The 19,126-nt window shown below is 50.2% G+C and overlaps 1 protein-coding gene across 1 annotated transcript in view; it reads right to left on the bottom strand.

The window, feature by feature from the left end:
- Positions 1–507: 507 nt before the first annotated feature.
- The window catches only part of XPNPEP1 (X-prolyl aminopeptidase 1), a 45,937-nt gene continuing 27,318 nt past the window's right edge, over positions 508–19,126 (bottom strand). Inside the window, 12 exon segments of the mRNA XM_066601488.1 lie at positions 508–845; positions 5,260–5,280; positions 5,282–5,341; positions 5,343–5,360; positions 5,993–6,069; positions 8,261–8,366; positions 8,368–8,435; positions 12,493–12,562; positions 12,703–12,763; positions 14,145–14,216; positions 14,291–14,368; positions 14,999–15,057. Of these exon segments, the coding sequence (XP_066457585.1) occupies positions 717–845; positions 5,260–5,280; positions 5,282–5,341; positions 5,343–5,360; positions 5,993–6,069; positions 8,261–8,366; positions 8,368–8,435; positions 12,493–12,562; positions 12,703–12,763; positions 14,145–14,216; positions 14,291–14,368; positions 14,999–15,057 (819 nt within the window). The 3' untranslated portion in view covers positions 508–716.

Genomic DNA, 19,126 nt, shown 5'->3' with positions numbered 1-19,126 from the left:
TGTACGCACACACACAGCTCTGCTGCCCGCAGATTGTACGCACACACACACAGCTCTGCTGCATACATGGGCGCACACGGCTGCAGCTGGCATGTCAAACACATGACTGTTTTACCATAAATCCCCCCATACAAGTGCAGTAAAACAAGACCCCTCTAGCTGCTCCTGGTCACATGCTCAAGACATCAGAGGTCCTGCTGCTACTACAAGCCCTTTGACTTTAGCTGTCGTCTGTCCCCATGTCCAGAAGAGCACCTGCAGGAAGATATGTGAGGTATCTTCAGCGCCATCTGCAGAGAGGGGGAGGACAGTGCAGCTGCAGTATCAGCAGCGGTGAGGGGTGTCTGGATCTGTCAGACCCCCCTGCACTGGACCAGAAGGCGTAGACCCTTCTCAGTAAGATTTTATCTTGTTGAAAACTGCACCTTATAGTCATGAAGATACGGTCTGTAAACTGTGAGTCATGGCGCCTGCGCTTCACGGGCCGCGAACAGAGCGAGGAGAACACAGCATTCTTTTTCCTTTAATTACCCAGACTGTAGTAATACAGCGCAGAACTGTCAGCACACAGTATAGTGACCGCGCCGCCGGCTTCCCTGAGCTTGGAAAGTCAATCAAACATTATCTATGAAACCGTAATAAAGCTTGTCCATGATTGGCTCCGATCCCAAAACGGTCGATGAAAGAGCTTAAAAAACAGCAGAGTGTAAAAAATATTAATTAAATTTGCAGATTGGTTGCGTTTCTTTCACCAGCCACTGGAGGGCGTCTTGGCGTCCCTGCTTCTCCAACTCGGCTCCAACTACGTCTCTGCACTTCTTGTGGTAGTCGTTCACCCAGTTGACCTGTGAATATGAGATAATGACTGAGTGGGGACCTTTATAGGGCACATAGAGGGATCCCCTCATGTACGCTGAGAATTCATTTCTTCTATCCTTGTGGGGGTCCGACCTCCTAGCCCCCCGCATGAACGGAGTTAAAGGGGTTTCCTGAGAGTGCTGGGTTTGGCACAAAACCTCAAGCTAAGCTGTAGTCACCGGTGAGACGTCCCCAGGTCCAGCGCAGCCGCTCATCCTACACCGATGGTTCGGCTCCTCTCCCCTCATCCTCAACCTTCGGCCAATTTTTTTCTCAACTGTCAGAAAACCTCTTTAACCCCTTCCCACCCAGTATGTAAAGGGAGGTCATGGGTGGGAAGCAGTTCCTGCGAATCGACATATATTTACAACCGGTGGATGTTGCAGGTTCAGAAGCTCAGCCCACGCCGTCTGCGGGGGGAGTTGGTAATAACACCGATCCCCGCTGTTAACCCCTTATATACCACATTCAATGTTCATCAGGGATACTGTCAGACAATAGCGTCCGGGTCCAATCGCTAGGATTAGCAATAAAGCACTGCAGTACAGAAGTACTGCGGTGTATTACCAGTGTGATGATAGCATCGCAGGCTCAGGATCACTACAGACATGATTAAAAAAACCAAAACCTACACTGCAGTTTCCACGATGTAACCCGCGTGCCGACAGAAAAGGGGGAAAAGCTTATATACTACATAAATAGGCTTTAAAAAAGGTTCTTTGTGCAAAAGTAGAAAAAACTATTTCTGTCTATTTATATATTGTAATTGTATGGCAGAGAAAACGCATCAAGTCGTCATTTATCTGTATATAAAGGTCTGTCTTCGCAGCAACAGGCAGGCTGGTCTATATATATAAATGAATGACTGTCTGTCCTTTATGCGCTACTACACCATTCATCCGATCGCCATGAAACTTTGGGAAGATTACTGGCATAATACAACTATCCTACGATAAATGGCACACATTGGGTGTCGGCTACAGTTATGCCCCCCAGTTGTAAATCATTCGATTTCCATCTCAAGCACGAAAGAAAAAGGCATTACGAGTAACGGGATAAGTGACAACCACAAGATGATGCATCCACCGAACGTGTGCCGCATATTGGGAATGCTGAGGTTACATGAAAGCTGTGCTGTGATTGGTTGTTATATATTATACTGAGGTAACATGAAAGCTGCACTGTGATTGGTTGTTATATATTATACTGAGGTAACATGAAAGCTGCGCTGTGATTGGTTGTTATATATTATACTGAGGTAACGTGAAAGCTGCGCTGTGATTGGTTGTTATATATTATACTGAGGTAACATGAAAGCTGCGCTGTGATTGGTTGTTATATATTATACTGAGGTAACATGAAAGCTGCGCTGTGATTGGTTGTTATATATTATACTGCTGAGGTAACATGAAAGCTGCGCTGTGATTGGTTGTTATATATTATACTGAGGTAACATGAAAGCTGCGCTGTGATTGGTTGTTATATATTATACTGCTGAGGTAACATGAAAGCTGCGCTGTGATTGGTTGTTATATATTATACTGAGGTAACATGAAAGCTGCGCTGTGATTGGTTGTTATATATTATACTGCTGAGGTAACATGAAAGCTGTGCTGTGATTGGTTGTTATATATTATACTGAGGTAACATGAAAGCTGCGCTGTGATTGGTTGTTATATATTATACTGCTGAGGTAACATGAAAGCTGTGCTGTGATTGGTTGTTATATATTATACTGAGGTAACATGAAAGCTGCGCTGTGATTGGTTGTTATATATTATACTGCTGAGGTAACATGAAAGCTGTGCTGTGATTGGTTGTTATATATTATACTGAGGTAACATGAAAGCTGCGCTGTGATTGGTTGTTATATATTATACTGAGGTAACATGAAAGCTGTGCTGTGATTGGTTGTTATATATTATACTGAGGTAACATGAAAGCTGCGCTGTGATTGGTTGTTATATATTATACTGAGGTAACATGAAAGCTGCGCTGTGATTGGTTGTTATATATTATACTGAGGTAACGTGAAAGCTGCGCTGTGATTGGTTGTTATATATTATACTGAGGTAACATGAAAGCTGCGCTGTGATTGGTTGTTATATATTATACTGAGGTAACATGAAAGCTGCGCTGTGATTGGTTGTTATATATTATACTGAGATAACATGAAAGCTGCGCTGTGATTGGTTGTTATATATTATACTGCTGAGGTAACATGAAAGCTGCGCTGTGATTGGTTGTTATATATTATACTGCTGAGGTAACATGAAAGCTGTGCTGTGATTGGTTGTTATATATTATACTGAGGTAACATGAAACCTGTGCTGTGATTGGTTGTTATATATTATACTGAGGTAACATGAAAGCTGCGCTGTGATTGGTTGTTATATATTATACTGAGGTAACATGAAAGCTGCGCTGTGATTGGTTGTTATATATTATACTGAGGTAACATGAAAGCTGCGCTGTGATTGGTTGTTATATATTATACTGAGGTAACATGAAAGCTGCGCTGTGATTGGTTGTTATATATTATACTGAGGTAACGTGAAAGCTGCGCTGTGATTGGTTGTTATATATTATACTGCTGAGGTAACGTGAAAGCTGCGCTGTGATTGGTTGTTATATATTATACTGAGGTAACGTGAAAGCTGCGCTGTGATTGGTTGTTATATATTATACTGCTGAGGTAAGATGAAAGCTGCGCTGTGATTGGTTGTTATATATTATACTGAGGTAAAATGAAAGCTGTGCTGTGATTGGTTGTTATATATTATACTGAGGTAACATGAAAGCTGTGCTGTGATTGGTTGTTATATATTATACTGCTGAGGTAACGTGAAAGCTGCGCTGTGATTGGTTGTTATATATTATACTGAGGTAACATGAAAGCTGCACTGTGATTGGTTGTTATATATTATACTGAGGTAACGTGAAAGCTGCGCTGTGATTGGTTGTTATATATTATACCGCTGAGGTAACATGAAAGCTGTGCTGTGATTGGTTGTTATATATTATACCGCTGAGGTAACATGAAAGCTGTGCTGTGATTGGTTGTTATATATTATACTGAGGTAACGTGAAAGCTGCGCTGTGATTGGTTGTTATATATTATACTGAGGTAACATGAAAGCTGCGCTGTGATTGGTTGTTATATATTATACTGAGGTAACATGAAAGCTGCGCTGTGATTGGTTGTTATATATTATACTGAGGTAACATGAAAGCTGTGCTGTGATTGGTTGTTATATATTATACTGAGGTAACATGAAAGCTGCGCTGTGATTGGTTGTTATATATTATACTGAGGTAACATGAAAGCTGTGCTGTGATTGGTTGTTATATATTATACTGCTGAGGTAACATGAAAGCTGTGCTGTGATTGGTTGTTATATATTATACTGCTGAGGTAAGATGAAAGCTGCGCTGTGATTGGTTGTTATATATTATACTGAGGTAACGTGAAAGCTGCGCTGTGATTGGTTGTTATATATTATACTGCTGAGGTAACATGAAAGCTGTGCTGTGATTGGTTGTTATATATTATACTGAGGTAACATGAAAGCTGCGCTGTGATTGGTTGTTATATATTATACTGCTGAGGTAACATGAAAGCTGCGCTGTGATTGGTTGTTATATATTATACTGAGGTAACATGAAAGCTGCACTGTGATTGGTTGTTATATATTATACTGAGGTAACATGAAAGCTGCACTGTGATTGGTTGTTATATATTATACTGAGGTAACATGAAAGCTGCGCTGTGATTGGTTGTTATCTCTATATATATATATATATATAAACACAAATAAATATAAACACAAATGTACGGCCAGAGAAAAAGGAAGCAGCAGTCCATGAAGGTTCTGGGTTTTGAAAAGTGGAGATGAAAATCCCTTCAAAAATCATTTTGTCTGTAGGTCCAAAATAGGCCCCATCACTAAGGGGTTAAATGACCGCATTCTAGTTACCTGCACCACCACCAGGGGGGGCGAGGAGCTCACTGTATACTGGTTAGGTACTGAGCTCATTAATGAGACCCTCTAGTCCGGGGGTCTCTTATATTAGCTGCTCGTCCATCCTCCGAGCGGATCCGCCAGTTCCTGGGCCCCATTTTTGGCCTTCCAAGATGACCGCCGCCATCTTCTACCTAATGCACACTCTGTGATCCCAGAGGCAGCGTCGGCCAATCAGGGCAGGTTGCTGTATCGCAGTCTAACGACCACCAATGCAGTTTGCTTCAATAGTCAGAAGATTGTGGTGGTCATCTTGGAAGACCAAGGGACAATGGCACATAGGAGGCGACAACGGGCATTTACCCCCTGTAGTGCCTGGGCATACTTTTTGTCCCAGGACCAGAGGGCTATTTGATATACACTACAGGCAGCGGCTCACCTCCTTCTGAGTCAGGAGGTCGTACGTTAATCATCTTGGTCTGGATAGGCACCAGTGTGATTGGCTCAAAGGTTAGGCTTCCTCCGATCCCGGAAGTTGTACTAAAAGAAAAAAAGGAGACCATCTTAAACCTCGTACTACAGGAAGACGTCAGGCGGTTCTTTGGAGATGCCCATTTAGAAGGGGTCGTCCAGTTATGAGCTGCTGATGGCGTATCCTTGGGATACGCCATCAATAGCAGATCAGGGGGGTGTCCGCCACCCAGGACTCCCATCGATCAGCTATTATGCCGCCCCGCTGCACTCGGGCACTAAGCAAAAAGTTTGGTATTACATTCCATTAATTTTAAAGGAAACTTGACCTGCAATACCAAACCTGGCCTCTACAGTGAGAATGGAGCTCTCTGCTACCTGCCGAAATCAGTTCAGTGCCCAAGTGCAAACAGATGGCCGCTGGGGGTCCAGAGCACCCCCTAATCTGCTATTGATGGCCTATCCTTAGCTCTCCTTGGATGACCCCTTTAATGTTTTATTGGAAGGGTAGGACAAGATTCTCTTAAGCCCAGGAGCAACGTGACAAGCTACGGATCTGAACGCATGAGGGACTGTTAAATCTCAAGAGTGCGGCAGAGAACGTCTCATCTGCACAGAGGAGACACAGAAAACAACCACAAATACACAGAGTCCAGAATCCGGACGTGGGGTCAATCACAAGGTTGTGTGTAGCGCCTCACCTTGGTGGCGGCAGGAACCACCAGAACCAGATTCTCTATTCTGATCCCAAACGCGCCGTCTTCATAGTAGCCCGGCTCTGGAGAGGAGAGAAAACCAGTGATGCTCCTGCCTCAGCTAACTCAATCGGGTGCAAATGTTTCTCTTAAAGGGATGTCAAGGGAGGAGAAATTCCTAACCAAACCTTAGGTGTCAGAACCATGGCTGGCTATGTGCGACCTGTGCGGTGGGACAGGACACCAGCCATCAGCTTGCAGTTTGGGCAGAGGTAGACAGAGGTTGGCAGAGATTGCCCCCTTAGGTCCGCCTGGCCAAATGATCTTCTTCTTTGCAGCAGCATCTTGTGAGCTACATGAATCATCCGCCTCCAGGCTTCACATCCTCCACTCTAATGTTCCAAGGTGCTGCTGTCAGTCCATCAACGCCCCCACAATATAACTGCTGAGTTCTGGTGCTGTATTTATGTACTGACCTTGGTTCTGATGCTGTATTTATGCACAGAGCTTGGTTCCTGTGGCTGTATTTATGTACGGACCCTTAGTTCTGGTACTGTATTTATGTACTGACCTTGGTTCTGGTGCTGTATTTATGTACTGAGCTGGTTCCTGTGCTGTATTTATGTACTGAGCTTGGTCCTGTGCTGTATTTATGTACTGAGCTTGGTTCCGGTGCTGTATTTATGTACTGAGCTGGTTCCGGTACTGTATTTATGTACTGAGCTTGGTTCCGGTACTGTATTTATGTACTGAGCTTGGTTCCGGGTACTGTATTTATGTACCGAGCTTGGTTCCGGTACTGTATTTATGTACCGAGCTTGGTTCCGGTACTGTATTTATGTACCGAGCTTGGTTCTGGTACTGTATTTATGTACCGAGCTTGGTTCCGGTACTGTATTTATATACCGAGCTGGTTCTGGTGCTGTATTTACTATACTGAGCTTGGTTCTGGTACTGTATTTATGTACTGAGCTTGGTTCTGGTACTGTATTTATGTACTGAGCTTGGCTCTGGTGCTGTATTTATATACTGAGCTTGGTTCTGGTACTGTATAATGTACCGAGGTTGGTTCTGGTGCTGTATTTATATACTGAGCTTGGTTCTGGTGCTGTATTTATATACTGAGCTTGGTTCTGGTCCTGTATTTATATACTGAGCTTGGTTCTGGTCCTGTATTTATATACTGAGCTTGGTTCTGGTCCTGTATTTATGTACAGAGCTTGGTTCTGGTCCTGTATTTATGTACAGAGTTTGGTTCTGGTGCTGTATTTATATACTGAGCTTGGTTCTGTTTACTGCATTTATGTATTGAAGTTGGTTCTGGTACTGTATTTATATACCGAGCTTGGTTCTGGTGCTGTATTAATGTACTGAGTTTGGTTCTGGTACTGTATTTATGTTATGAGCCTGCTCCCTTAACTAACTAACCCCAGCCCCTGCATCCGCAATAACAGAGAAGGGGGCTGTGTTAGTTTTTAAGATCAGCTGAACAGCCAGCCCCCGTGAAGACGTGACAGGCGTAGACAGTCCGTACCAGACGACCGAATGTCACAACCAGCCTGGAAGTGGATGCTAAAAGACAGGGACTCTGGTGAGGATTTTGCCTCCATAGACAGACCCTTTAAGGAGTAAAACCTAGTGAACAATGCACTGTATGACGGTAGTGTGCCCCCCCTAATCTTACTTCTTGTGTAGAGATGAGCGAACGTACTCGGTAAGGGCGATTTCGCAATCGAGCACCGCGATTTTCGAGTACTTCACTACTCGGGTAGTGAAGGAGGTGGGGAGTGGGGGGTAGCAGCGGGGAACAGGGGGGAGCCCTCTCTCTCTCCCTCTCCCCGCTTCAACCCCCCGCTCACCCACAGCGCACCCGAGTACTTTTCACCCGAGTAGTGAAGTACTCGAACATCGTGGTGCTCGATTGCGAAATCGCCCTTACTAAGTACGTTCGCTCATCTCTATTCTTGTGCAGTTACTTTGAGCATCCTGCCTTCTACTCCAGTCACATCCAGAGCTGCATTCACAGTTCTGCTATTTGTATATCGAGCCCCTCCACACTGCAGACATTGTAGCTGAGGTTCCATTAAGTAATCCAGCGGCTGCTTTGCATTTTGGCAGTCGTAGTTTTCTGCCTGATTAGTCGGCGACTGATGTGAAGCTCCGCACTACCGATCAGCCGAGCATGTTCTGTACACACACACTGAATCCGCAGGGGTGATGGCAGCAGAACGGAGTGCAGCTATGGATGTGACTGGAGGTGTATGCAGACCTCACCGTCAGACAGAATCATCCCAGCTTCCAGAGGTTCGTCTGCAAACGTCTTGTAGCTGATGCCGCAGGGACCTTCGTGGACGTTGAGGAAGGAGCCCACGCCGTGGCCCGGTGCCGTGCAGGTAATCCAGACCCGACTCCCACAATGCAGCGCGAGCAAAAGAGTCCAAGAGGTGGCCTGCAAAACAGGAAGAGGTCACATGATGCAAAAGACAAGACAGCAGACCCTAGAAGGTCCCTAACGGCGGGCTATCAGTAACTGGCAGGAGCGGGCGCCAGCTGCGCCATTCCAGATAGATTGTGCGATACCTGCCCCAATCCTCATCCGGAGAAACTCCGCCAGCGCGCAAAAACCTCCACTATGGATTTTGTTGCACCTCTCTTGCCAGTTCAAGATCTCCACTTGCTGTCAGTGAATACATACCACAGACTGAAGCCTGATCCGACTGTCTGGGGTGGATCGCCATTGAAATCCATTTCAGAAAGACTTCCCACATATTGCTGTGTAAACATCCACGCCGTGCCCCGGAGCGTGGCCAGAGAGACCACCGACGCCCCCGCAGCTCTGGGACACGTCGTGGATGTTTACACGGCAATATGTGGGAAGTCTTTCTGAAACGGATTTCAATGGCGATCCACGCCAGATAGTGGCGAGCTTTCAGTGCAGATTTCTGCCACGGATTTACATTCGTACAACCGCAATCTGTACGCGGATTAACCGCAATTCAATGGAGCGGATCCGCACGCGGTAAACAAAAAGCGACACGCACTCCTCTATCATTCATTTAACCCTTTAAAGAGATTGTCCGATGCTGGACAATAAAGATGGCCGCACGGCTTCTCTGACTGCCTGCTGCAGCTGCTGTGATTGGCCAGAGCAGCGTGTAGCATAATAATGCGCAGCGGGCATCAAGCGGTGCGGCCATCTTGGTTGGCCAGGGCTGGAGGGTTGCTCTACGGTTGCGGCCTCGGTCGGTACTTGAGGACGAGATGATTTTTGCAGATTTTCATCTCCCATTTCTCGGCGTCCGTAGGAGGGACGCTCGCTGCGCCGCTCGCTGCGGTTTCCTCCGCTCATCTGGAGGGTCATTTGATGTGTTGTAGAACTTGTAAGTAGCTTTGGTGGAAGAACGCATGAATCCGGACGTTTCTCACAGCGTTCGCTTCGTGGTACAAACCACGACATTCTTTTTGCACGCTGTTCCCATTATGATAACAAAATTATATATATTTTTTTAGGTTTTTCTACTTTTGCGTAATAAAACCCTTTTTTCTATAAATGAAAGTATTTTTGGCCTCGCTGCGCCCAGTCTGTTCCCGCAGTCGGCGCTCTGCGGGGCCGCAGTTTATCGGCACCGTTCAGAGTCCGATTACTTTTATTGCGATTTTTTTGGAGGTGAAATAAAAGGAAAAAATCTCTCTGTTTTGAGTTTGCCGTGCGGGACGATCAGTGCGGATCACTGTGGGGGTCGTTACGGGGCGCTAGGCCAATCATGGAACGTTCATTGCTAATAAAAAAAAGGGAAATAAAGTTGCAGAAATAGGTGATTATTTTTTAAAGTGGGAGTTTTAAAAATAGTTTTTCTGTTGACCCGTTTTGATGTCCCTGTAGGGCAACTGAATCTGTGATCTTCTGATCGCGCAGATAATACACTTCAGTACTTTTCTACTGCAGTGCATCATGTGGTTTACTTGCCAGTACTTTCTGTGGCAGGCCCAAAGATCACTATTAAGCCTCCGGTTGCCATGACAACCCACCCTCCGAGATTTCATGGCGGAGGGCCAATGACATCACAGATAGAGTTCCCTTCATACATGCCACATGTACGGGGTTAATGGCGGGGATCAGTGTTTTCTCCGATCCCTGCTTCCGGTCACAGCCGGCTCCTACTGCGGGTAGCACAAGCTCAGCTCCAGAGTCCCCGCCCGTGAGGTACATGTAAGGGTTACAATCGGCGCCGCACGGACCGCTGGGACAGACGCTCATTCAATTCAACTGGATGCTTTGTGATGGGAGTTTCATTGCAGAGTTGATGCGATTCCCGTTGCAAAATCTGCCGTGTGAATAACGTTGTGGAGGCTGAAGTGATACATTTTACCTACACCGATACATTGTAACAAACTACCAGTGCAGGAGAGAGATGTCTGCACTGATACACTGTAACAAACCCTCAGCTGTGAGCCGTATTAGGTGTGAAGAGATTTTCAGGGGTATAAACCATAGTTTTCATTCACTGGCAGCAAGTGGAGATCCTATAAATGGTGTGGGGTCACAGTGCACATCTGTGGTCCTCTACAGTTACGCCATGAGGTGCAGTTGCCCTTTAAGTCAGCGTCAGTCACATGGGAAGGCGGCGGCACTCACCCGCTACAGATGGGTGGTGACAGGCGCGCACACCGAGCGGCTGATTAGGCCCCGGCCGCACGTTACGTCTCGCCGAGCGCGACGTACTATAATCAGATGAATTACCGCTACAATAATTGGCAATAAAGGTAGCGTTCTGAAGAATGGATCTAATTAGCTCCTCCGAGATACACTGTATACAAGACTCGCAGCCTAATTAAGAAATAATTAGTTAACAGCCGCCGTCTTAATGGTTTTCACGCCATTTCTTTAAATAGTTACAACGCCGCAGGCGAAAGGCGTGAAAGTCAAAAAGTAACAGGATGAAGGAGAAAACAAAAAACTGTCAGAGAAGCCTTCTGCGCATCCAGACGAAAGTGAGGAACCCGTATCTGTCCTGTCCCCCACCGTGAGTCTGTGTCCCTCTGTTAGCTCTGCCTGGCAGCCAACCGCTGTAAGATCAGCCTCCTCCTCCCAGACCCAGGTTACAGTCCCTGCAGGGACCTTGTGTTGGCCGGTGCGGACGCCGCGTACACTCCAGCAGGGTGTCTGGGCTAGGATCCTCATTTATCGTTACCAGATTGGCCCCAGATTCGCTACACAAACATCTTTTGTTTTCTCCTTCCAACTTTCAAAAAATTCCACTTTTCAATGTTCCCTTTTTCCATGGCTACAGGGGGGCTTGTGTTTTTTGGAAGATCACTTCCTGGTTACGGGGTTCATAAATTCTGCGTCCACAAAGCGATGGCTGTGATTGGTTGCATCATGCCGTGGAGGCGGGATTTATGGACTGGCTGAGCAGTGGCCTCCGTTCTCAGGAGCCGTACTTACTGCTTTATACGTAGTCCGGCAGGATTGTCATCCCCAATGGCTTTAGGGACAGTCCGTGGCAAGCTAGCTCAGTAGGGTGGGGGTGGGGGGGCAGGGGGCAGCGCCACACTGGGGGTGGAGTCTAAATGGTAGGGAGGAGTTTTACCTCTAGGTTCTGTCCCAGAGGGGGGAGTATCGGTCGATGATGGGCGGGGCCGCCACGCCATTTCATGAGCTGTCAGAGACTGAAGCACCCAGCCTGGACTGCCCCCCCCCGGAGAGTGTCTGCTGACAGATCGCCATCAGGTAGGTAGACCCCTGATGACCGTGTGAATGGGGGATATGCTGCCGGTCCTGTATGGGGGATGGATAATCCCATGTCTGATCATCCCTCCCACTGAGTGAATCGCCTACGTGAAGGCCTCGCTGATTGGCGCTGGTTATCTGAATGATACTGCGGAGGGTAAAAGGACCCTAAAGGGCGATCAGGAGATTTACGGGCCTGCGCACCACAGAAAGCTTATACAGCGGCACAACGACACGTGACGGAGCAGAAGTCCTGCCTCCTGGGGGCACTGAGGGGTACAAACTGAGTGGGGGCAGAGAGAGATATACCCCGAGCGGGGGGGGCAGCGAGGGATCTAACCCCAGCGGGGGGCAGCGAGGGACCTAACCCCAGCGGGGGGCAGCGAGGGACCTAACCCCAGCGGGGGGCAGCGAGGGATTTAACCCCAGCGGGGGGGGGGGGGCAGCGAGGGATCTAACTCCAGCGGGGGGGGGGGGGGCAGCGAGGGATCTAACCCCAGCGGGGGGCAGCGAGGGACCTAACCCCAGCGGGGGGGGGGGGGGCAGCGAGGGATTTAACCCCAGCGGGGGGGGGGGGGCAGCGAGGGATCTAACTCCAGCGGGGGGGGGGGGGGGGCAGCGAGGGATCTAACCCCAGCGGGGGGGGGGGGGGGGGGGCAGCGAGGGATCTAACCCCAGCGGGGGGCAGCGAGGGATAGCGAGGGATCTAACCCCAGCGGGGGGCAGCGAGGGATATAACCCCAGCAGGGAGCTCACTACGGCGTACTAGACTTACCCTTAATTCCGTTGGGAAACACGGCGGCGCTGACGGCAATGTGTCCTTTCAGAACATACGTGAAGCACTCCTACAGGGTGGAAGAGAGAACACGTATGACAGGGCATACACCAGGGCATGGAGGGCAGTCAGGCTCGGGTCACATGATGCATCGCAACATTTATGACCTCTACCTCCTTCATTTCAATGCAACATGGAGGATGCGCTCACCTTCTCGTAGTCTGTCGGCGTCCCGAAGTGCACGGTTCTGGTGACGTCTGTCGTTCCATCCCTTTGAGGAGAGATAACCAGGAATCCATCACTCACCTCTAAGTGCGTTTCCAATATTTGTTCTGTATAAGATGGCGTCAAAAACGCGAATTCATTTTTTCAGCATCTGGACGGACGTGTAATACCCGGACCCAGAATTTAGGCTCTACCTCCTTGCAGCTTTTCTACATTCTTGTCAGACGCCCCCCCCCCCCCCACACACACACCATTCGCCCCTCTGCTTCTATGACTGGAGGGAGAGTAATATTACCCGGCGCTCTTCCTTCTCCCTCGCATACACCCGTTCCTACGGCTCGTCTTTCATGATGGCCGCCGCTCCAGTGCGTCGCTCGTACGAGGCCTCGATCACACGGGACAAGCGGCATCAGATCCACATTGAATCTCTCCAGCGCGGATCTGATTAATCGTCAGCAGCGGCCTGCGGCCTCACAGCTCTGCGGGTTTTCATTCAGATCCGCAGGCGCAGTCAATGGGGTGAATCTGCACACTGCCCAAAGTGGAAACAGCGTGACGCACGGGCAGGTCAATTCCCTTCTTCTGTAACGCACATTACAGAATGTGCGCCGTACGCCCTACAGGCCAAGTACATTATAGGTTTCATAGAATTCAATGGAGGGTCAAAGTGGCGTGAATGTCACTGCAGAATCCGCAGCACAAGGCGCTGTGAGAACAGATCTAAGACAATACATTCTACTGGCGCGAGCAGCGTCGGCCAATCAGAGCAGGAGGGCACAGGGTAGTCACAGAAGCAGGGCCGCCATCTTGAAAATGGTAGAGCGGCCGCTGGAACGGCCATATCCAGGGAACAACAGCCCAAGGGAAGATAATATTACTGCGCCCCCCGCTGGTCAGGGGACAAATCTTGTCCGTTACATACATTTCATTTTAAGGAGCTGCTCTTTCAGGCCTCGAGGACATCGCCAAGTATTTCCATCACTCAGAGGGATCTGAACCTGCGACTCATCACTCATACGGTATAATGTAATAATATATCAAGCACACCACAGGCAGTCAGCCATGGCAGTCCTGGGGGTCTTCAGAAGCCCCAAGGCTGCCATGGCAACCGAACAGCTTCTTGCAGTCTCATCACCGTTCAAGACCCATATTGTATGGAGCAGGATCGGCATCGGATCCCGCTCCATGCAAACTCCGCACCCCATGATGCAACTCTATGTTCTGGGGCGTGAAGGGGTTAAGCCTGATTAGAACAAAGTTAGAACTCGTTGTCAACTGCCGAGAACCTACTGCAAAAGTGACAATCAATATGGCGGCAGATACGGTCGCCACCATTTCTAAAAGCAGTAGAAAGTAAACGTAGCGATAGCCGTCGCTGGGAGGGATAACAGCCCCCTCTATTCTCCAGGGCTGTGCGCCCTCCTTACTTGTACTGAGCGCCCGAGTCCAAGAGGAAGATCTCGCCGACACTCAGCTTCCTGTTCGTCTCCGGCACCGGCCTGCGGGACGCACAACACCGTTACTAATCATACAGAACCTCACCTTTATGGCTAACTGCCAGAAGGGATCTTACTTGTAGTGAATGATGGCGGCGTCGGGTCCGGAGCTGGAAATGGTCGCAAAACTCAAGGACACAAAATCCTCTTGTTGGCTGAGGGAGAGAAGAGGACAGAAGGGTCAGAGGGCTTCGATACATTGTAACACATCATCTCTCCGCACCAGAGGAGCGCACAGCGCTGGGTCACCCTGTAAGCTGCCGGGGGGCACAATGGCAGCCCAACGACTCCATTAAGCCCTTCCGTTGCAGCAATGTACATGGAGGGAAGAGTTTCCCGCACAAGGCCGTACATTTATAGCATGCATGATCCGAGCCTGCCCCAACCACCGGGGGAGCCGGCCATGACTAATAGCTGGGATCCTGCTAGAATGCCAGAGACTAGAGAGAAGCCACCATGATGCCAGGAGTGTGGGGATGAGACGCTGCTGCCTCCGATTGGTTGCAGTGGTCACATGCTTCCGTCCAGCCCGTCTACCCACTGCTGATGCTGTCAGTGTGCCCCGGGGGTCTTAGAGGGGAGTATACTCTCCGTTGTTATTTTAGGCCAGGCTCAGCTGGGGAATGGGGTTTTGCTTTAATGACCTAACCCCTTTAAGTACCACACTAGGCCCCGTCACTAAGGGGTTAAAGTCCGAGGGGTTCGTTCAGCGTTTGGTTTTGTCCAGGGATTCCTATGATGAAAAACTAGTGCAGATGTGAATGCGCCCCCTGCAGGCGTCTTACCTGCGGAGGTCCTCTGCCTTGTCGGAAGCCATGATTTCTGTGACCGTGTCCTTCTGGATCTGCGATCGGAAAGTAACAAAGCATCAGTACAAAGCGAGGAAGGAAAGTAATTCTATCTGACCGTTCCTCACAATGCCAGACATCCCAGGCAGCCAGATGGGTAACTGACTAACAACGGCTGAGCTTCCCTGCCCCATGCTTTACACTGCAACTCTGCTTGTTCAGGCGGGCTGCTGTGTAGAAGGCGGCGCACGAACGGACCTCAATTGGAAGAACAACATTCACAGTTTTACCCCTTCAAGCTGCAGGGTTTGTATGGAACAGGATCAGGACCCAATCCTGCTCCATGCCTGGTGGGTGCCGGCTGTCTGAGAGCTGACACCAGCCCGCAACACCCACGACCAGCAGTCACGTGGCTCACGACTGTTAACCCTTCAAATGTCAATTTTGACAGGGACCTTTAAATGTCCCGACGGCCCCCTGTGATGAGATCACAAGATGCCGTTTGGTTGTCACTGTACCTGAAGATCCCCAGGGCTGCCTTGACCGACTGCATATCAAGATGTGACTGTGGATTGGCTTGATGGGCTCCCTGTCAGAATGCAGTATAATGCAATACTATGGTATTACAGTGTAGAGTATGAGAGCTCCAACCATCGCAGGTCCCCTTCAGGACGAAAAATAAAAATCTAATTATTAGAAAAAATAAAAAGCTAAAAAAAAGGAACCCCCCCAAAAAAAAAAAAAACAAAAACACCCTTTTCCATATTTACAAGGAAAAACAAAATAACTCAAAAACATATTTGGTATCGCTGCGTCCGCAGACGTTTGATCTATCACTGTGACGCGTTATTTATCCGGCACGGCGAGCGGCGTCACAAAACAAAAACACAAGGTCTCCAAGATAAAATGTAATGAAGAGAGTCACACAAACTACAGGACGTCCCATGAGGAAGCGAGACCCGCGGACAAATAAACAGTCATGGCGGCAGGACGTCCCATGAGGAAGCGAGACCCGCGGACAAATAAACAGTCATGGCGGCAGGACGTCCCATGAGGAAGCGAGACCCGCGGACAAATAAGCAGTCATGGCGGCAGGACGTCCCATGAGGAAGCGAGACCCGCGGACGAATAAACAGTCATGGCGGCAGGACGTCCCATGAGGAAGCGAGACCCGCGGACAAATAAACAGTCATGGCGGCAGGACGTCCCATGAGGAAGCGAGACCCGCGGACGAATAAACAGTCATGGCGGCAGGACGTCCCATGAGGAAGCGAGACCCGCGGACAAATAAACAGTCATGGCGGCAGGACGTCCCATGAGGAAGCGAGACCCGCGGACAAATAAACAGTCATGGCGGCAGGACGTCCCGTGAGGAAGCGAGACCCGCGGACAAATAAACAGTCATGGCGGCAGGACGTCCCGTGAGGAAGCGAGACCCGCGGAAAAATAAACAGTCATGGCGGCAGGACGTCCCGTGAGGAAGCGAGACCCGCGGACAAAAACAGTCATGGCGGCAGGACGTCCCATGAGGAAGCGAGACCCGCGGACAAATAAACAGTCATGGCGGCAGGACGTCCCATGAGGAAGAGAGACCCGCGGACAAATAAACAGTCATGGCGGCAGGACGTCCTATGGGGAAGCGAGACCCGCGGACAAATAAACAGTCATGGCGGCAGGACGTCCCATGAGGAAGCGAGACCCGCGGACAAATAAACAGTCATGGCGGCAGGACGTCCCATGAGGAAGCGAGACCCACGGACAAATAAACAGTCATGGCGGCAGGACGTCCCATGAGGAAGCGAGACCCGCGGACGAATAAACAGTCATGGCGGCAGGACGTCCCGTGAGGAAGCGAGACCCGCGGACAAATAAACAGTCATGGCGGCAGGACGTCCCATGAGGAAGCGAGACCCGCGGACAAATAAACAGTCATGGCGGCAGGACGTCCTGTGAGGAAGCGAGACCCGCGGACAAATAAACAGTCATGGCGGCAGGACGTCCCGTGAGGAAGCGAGACCCGCGGACAAATAAACAGTCATGGCGGCAGGACGTCCCATGAGGAAGCGAGACCCGCGGACGAATAAACAGTCATGGCGGCAGGACGTCCCATGAGGAAGCGAGACCCGCGGACAAATAAACAGTCATGGCGGCAGGACGTCCCATGAGGAAGCGAGACCCGCGGACAAATAAACAGTCATGGCGGCAGGACGTCCCGTGAGGAAGCGAGACCCGCGGACAAATAAACAGTCATGGCGGCAGGACGTCCCGTGAGGAAGCGAGACCCGCGGAAAAATAAACAGTCATGGCGGCAGGACGTCCCGTGAGGAAGCGAGACCCGCGGACAAAAACAGTCATGGCGGCAGGACGTCCCATGAGGAAGCGAGACCCGCGGACAAATAAACAGTCATGGCGGCAGGACGTCCCATGAGGAAGAGAGACCCGCGGACAAATAAACAGTCATGGCGGCAGGACGTCCCATGGGGAAGCGAGACCCGCGGACAAATAAACAGTCATGGCGGCAGGACGTCCCATGAGGAAGCGAGACCCGCGGACAAATAAACAGTCATGGCGGCAGGACGTCCCATGAGGAAGCGAGACCCGCGGACAAATAAACAGTCATGGCGGCAGGACGTCCCATGAGGAAGCGAGACCCGCGGACGAATAAACAGTCATGGCGGCAGGACGTCCCATGAGGAAGCGAGACCCGCGGACAAATAAACAGTCATGGCGGCAGGACGTCCCATGAGGAAGCGAGACCCGCGGACAAATAAACAGTCATGGCGGCAGGACGTCCCATGAGGAAGCGAGACCCGCGGACAAATAAGCAGTCATGGCGGCAGGACGTCCCATGAGGAAGCGAGACCCGCGGACAAATAAACAGTCATGGCGGCAGGACGTCCCATGAGGAAGCGAGACCCGCGGACAAATAAACAGTCATGGCGGCAGGACGTCCCATGAGGAAGCGAGACCCGCGGACAAATAAACAAACAGTCATGGCGGCAGGACGTCCCATTAGGAAGCGAGACCCGCGGACAAATAAACAGTCATGGCGGCAGGACGTCCCATGAGGAAGCGAGACCCGCGGACAAATAAACAGTCATGGCGGCAGGACGTCCCATGAGGAAGCGAGACCCGCGGACAAATAAACAGTCATGGCGGCAGGACGTCCCATGAGGAAGCGAGACCCGCGGACAAATAAACAGTCATGGCGGCAGGACGTCCCATGAGGAAGCGAGACCCGCGGACAAATAAACAGTCATGGCGACAGGACGTCCCATGAGGAAGCGAGACCCGCGGACAAATAAACAGTCATGGCGGCAGGACGTCCCATGAGGAAGCGAGACCCGCGGACAAATAAACAGTCATGGCGGCAGGACGTCCCATGAGGAAGCGAGACCCGCGGACAAATAAACAGTCATGGCGGCAGGACGTCCCGTGAGGAAGCGAGACCCGCGGACGAATAAACAGTCATGGCGGCAGGACGTCCCGTGAGGAAGCGAGACCCGCGGACGAATAAACAGTCATGGCGGCAGGACGTCCCGTGAGGAAGCGAGACCCGCGGACAAATAAACAGTCATGGCGGCAGGACGTCCCATGAGGAAGCGAGACCCGCGGACAAATAAGCAGTCATGGCGGCAGGACGTCCCATGAGGAAGCGAGACCCGCGGACAAATAAACAGTCATGGCGGCAGGACGTCCCATGAGGAAGCGAGACCCGCGGACAAATAAGCAGTCATGGCGGCAGGACGTCCCATTAGGAAGCGAGACCCGCTGACAAATAAGCAGTCATGGCGGCAGGACGTCCCATGAGGAAGCGAGACCCGCGGACAAATAAGCAGTCATGGCGGCAGGACGTCCCATTAGGAAGCGAGACCCGCTGACAAATAAGCAGTCATGGCGGCAGGACGTCCCATGAGGAAGCGAGACCCGCGGACAAATAAGCAGTCATGGCGGCAGGACGTCCCATGAGGAAGCGAGACCCGCGGACAAATAAACAGTCATGGCGGCAGGACGTCCCATGAGGAAGCGAGACCCGCGGACAAATAAACAGTCATGGCGGCAGGACGTCCCATTAGGAAGCGAGACCCGCTGACAAATATGCAGTCATGGCGGCAGGACGTCCCA

The sequence above is a fragment of the Eleutherodactylus coqui genome, chromosome 4, assembly GCF_035609145.1.
Source record: "Eleutherodactylus coqui strain aEleCoq1 chromosome 4, aEleCoq1.hap1, whole genome shotgun sequence".
NCBI lineage: Eukaryota > Metazoa > Chordata > Amphibia > Anura > Eleutherodactylidae > Eleutherodactylus > Eleutherodactylus coqui.
Note: the sequence above shows the minus strand (reverse complement) of the source record. Positions and strands in the feature narration are given on the sequence as shown.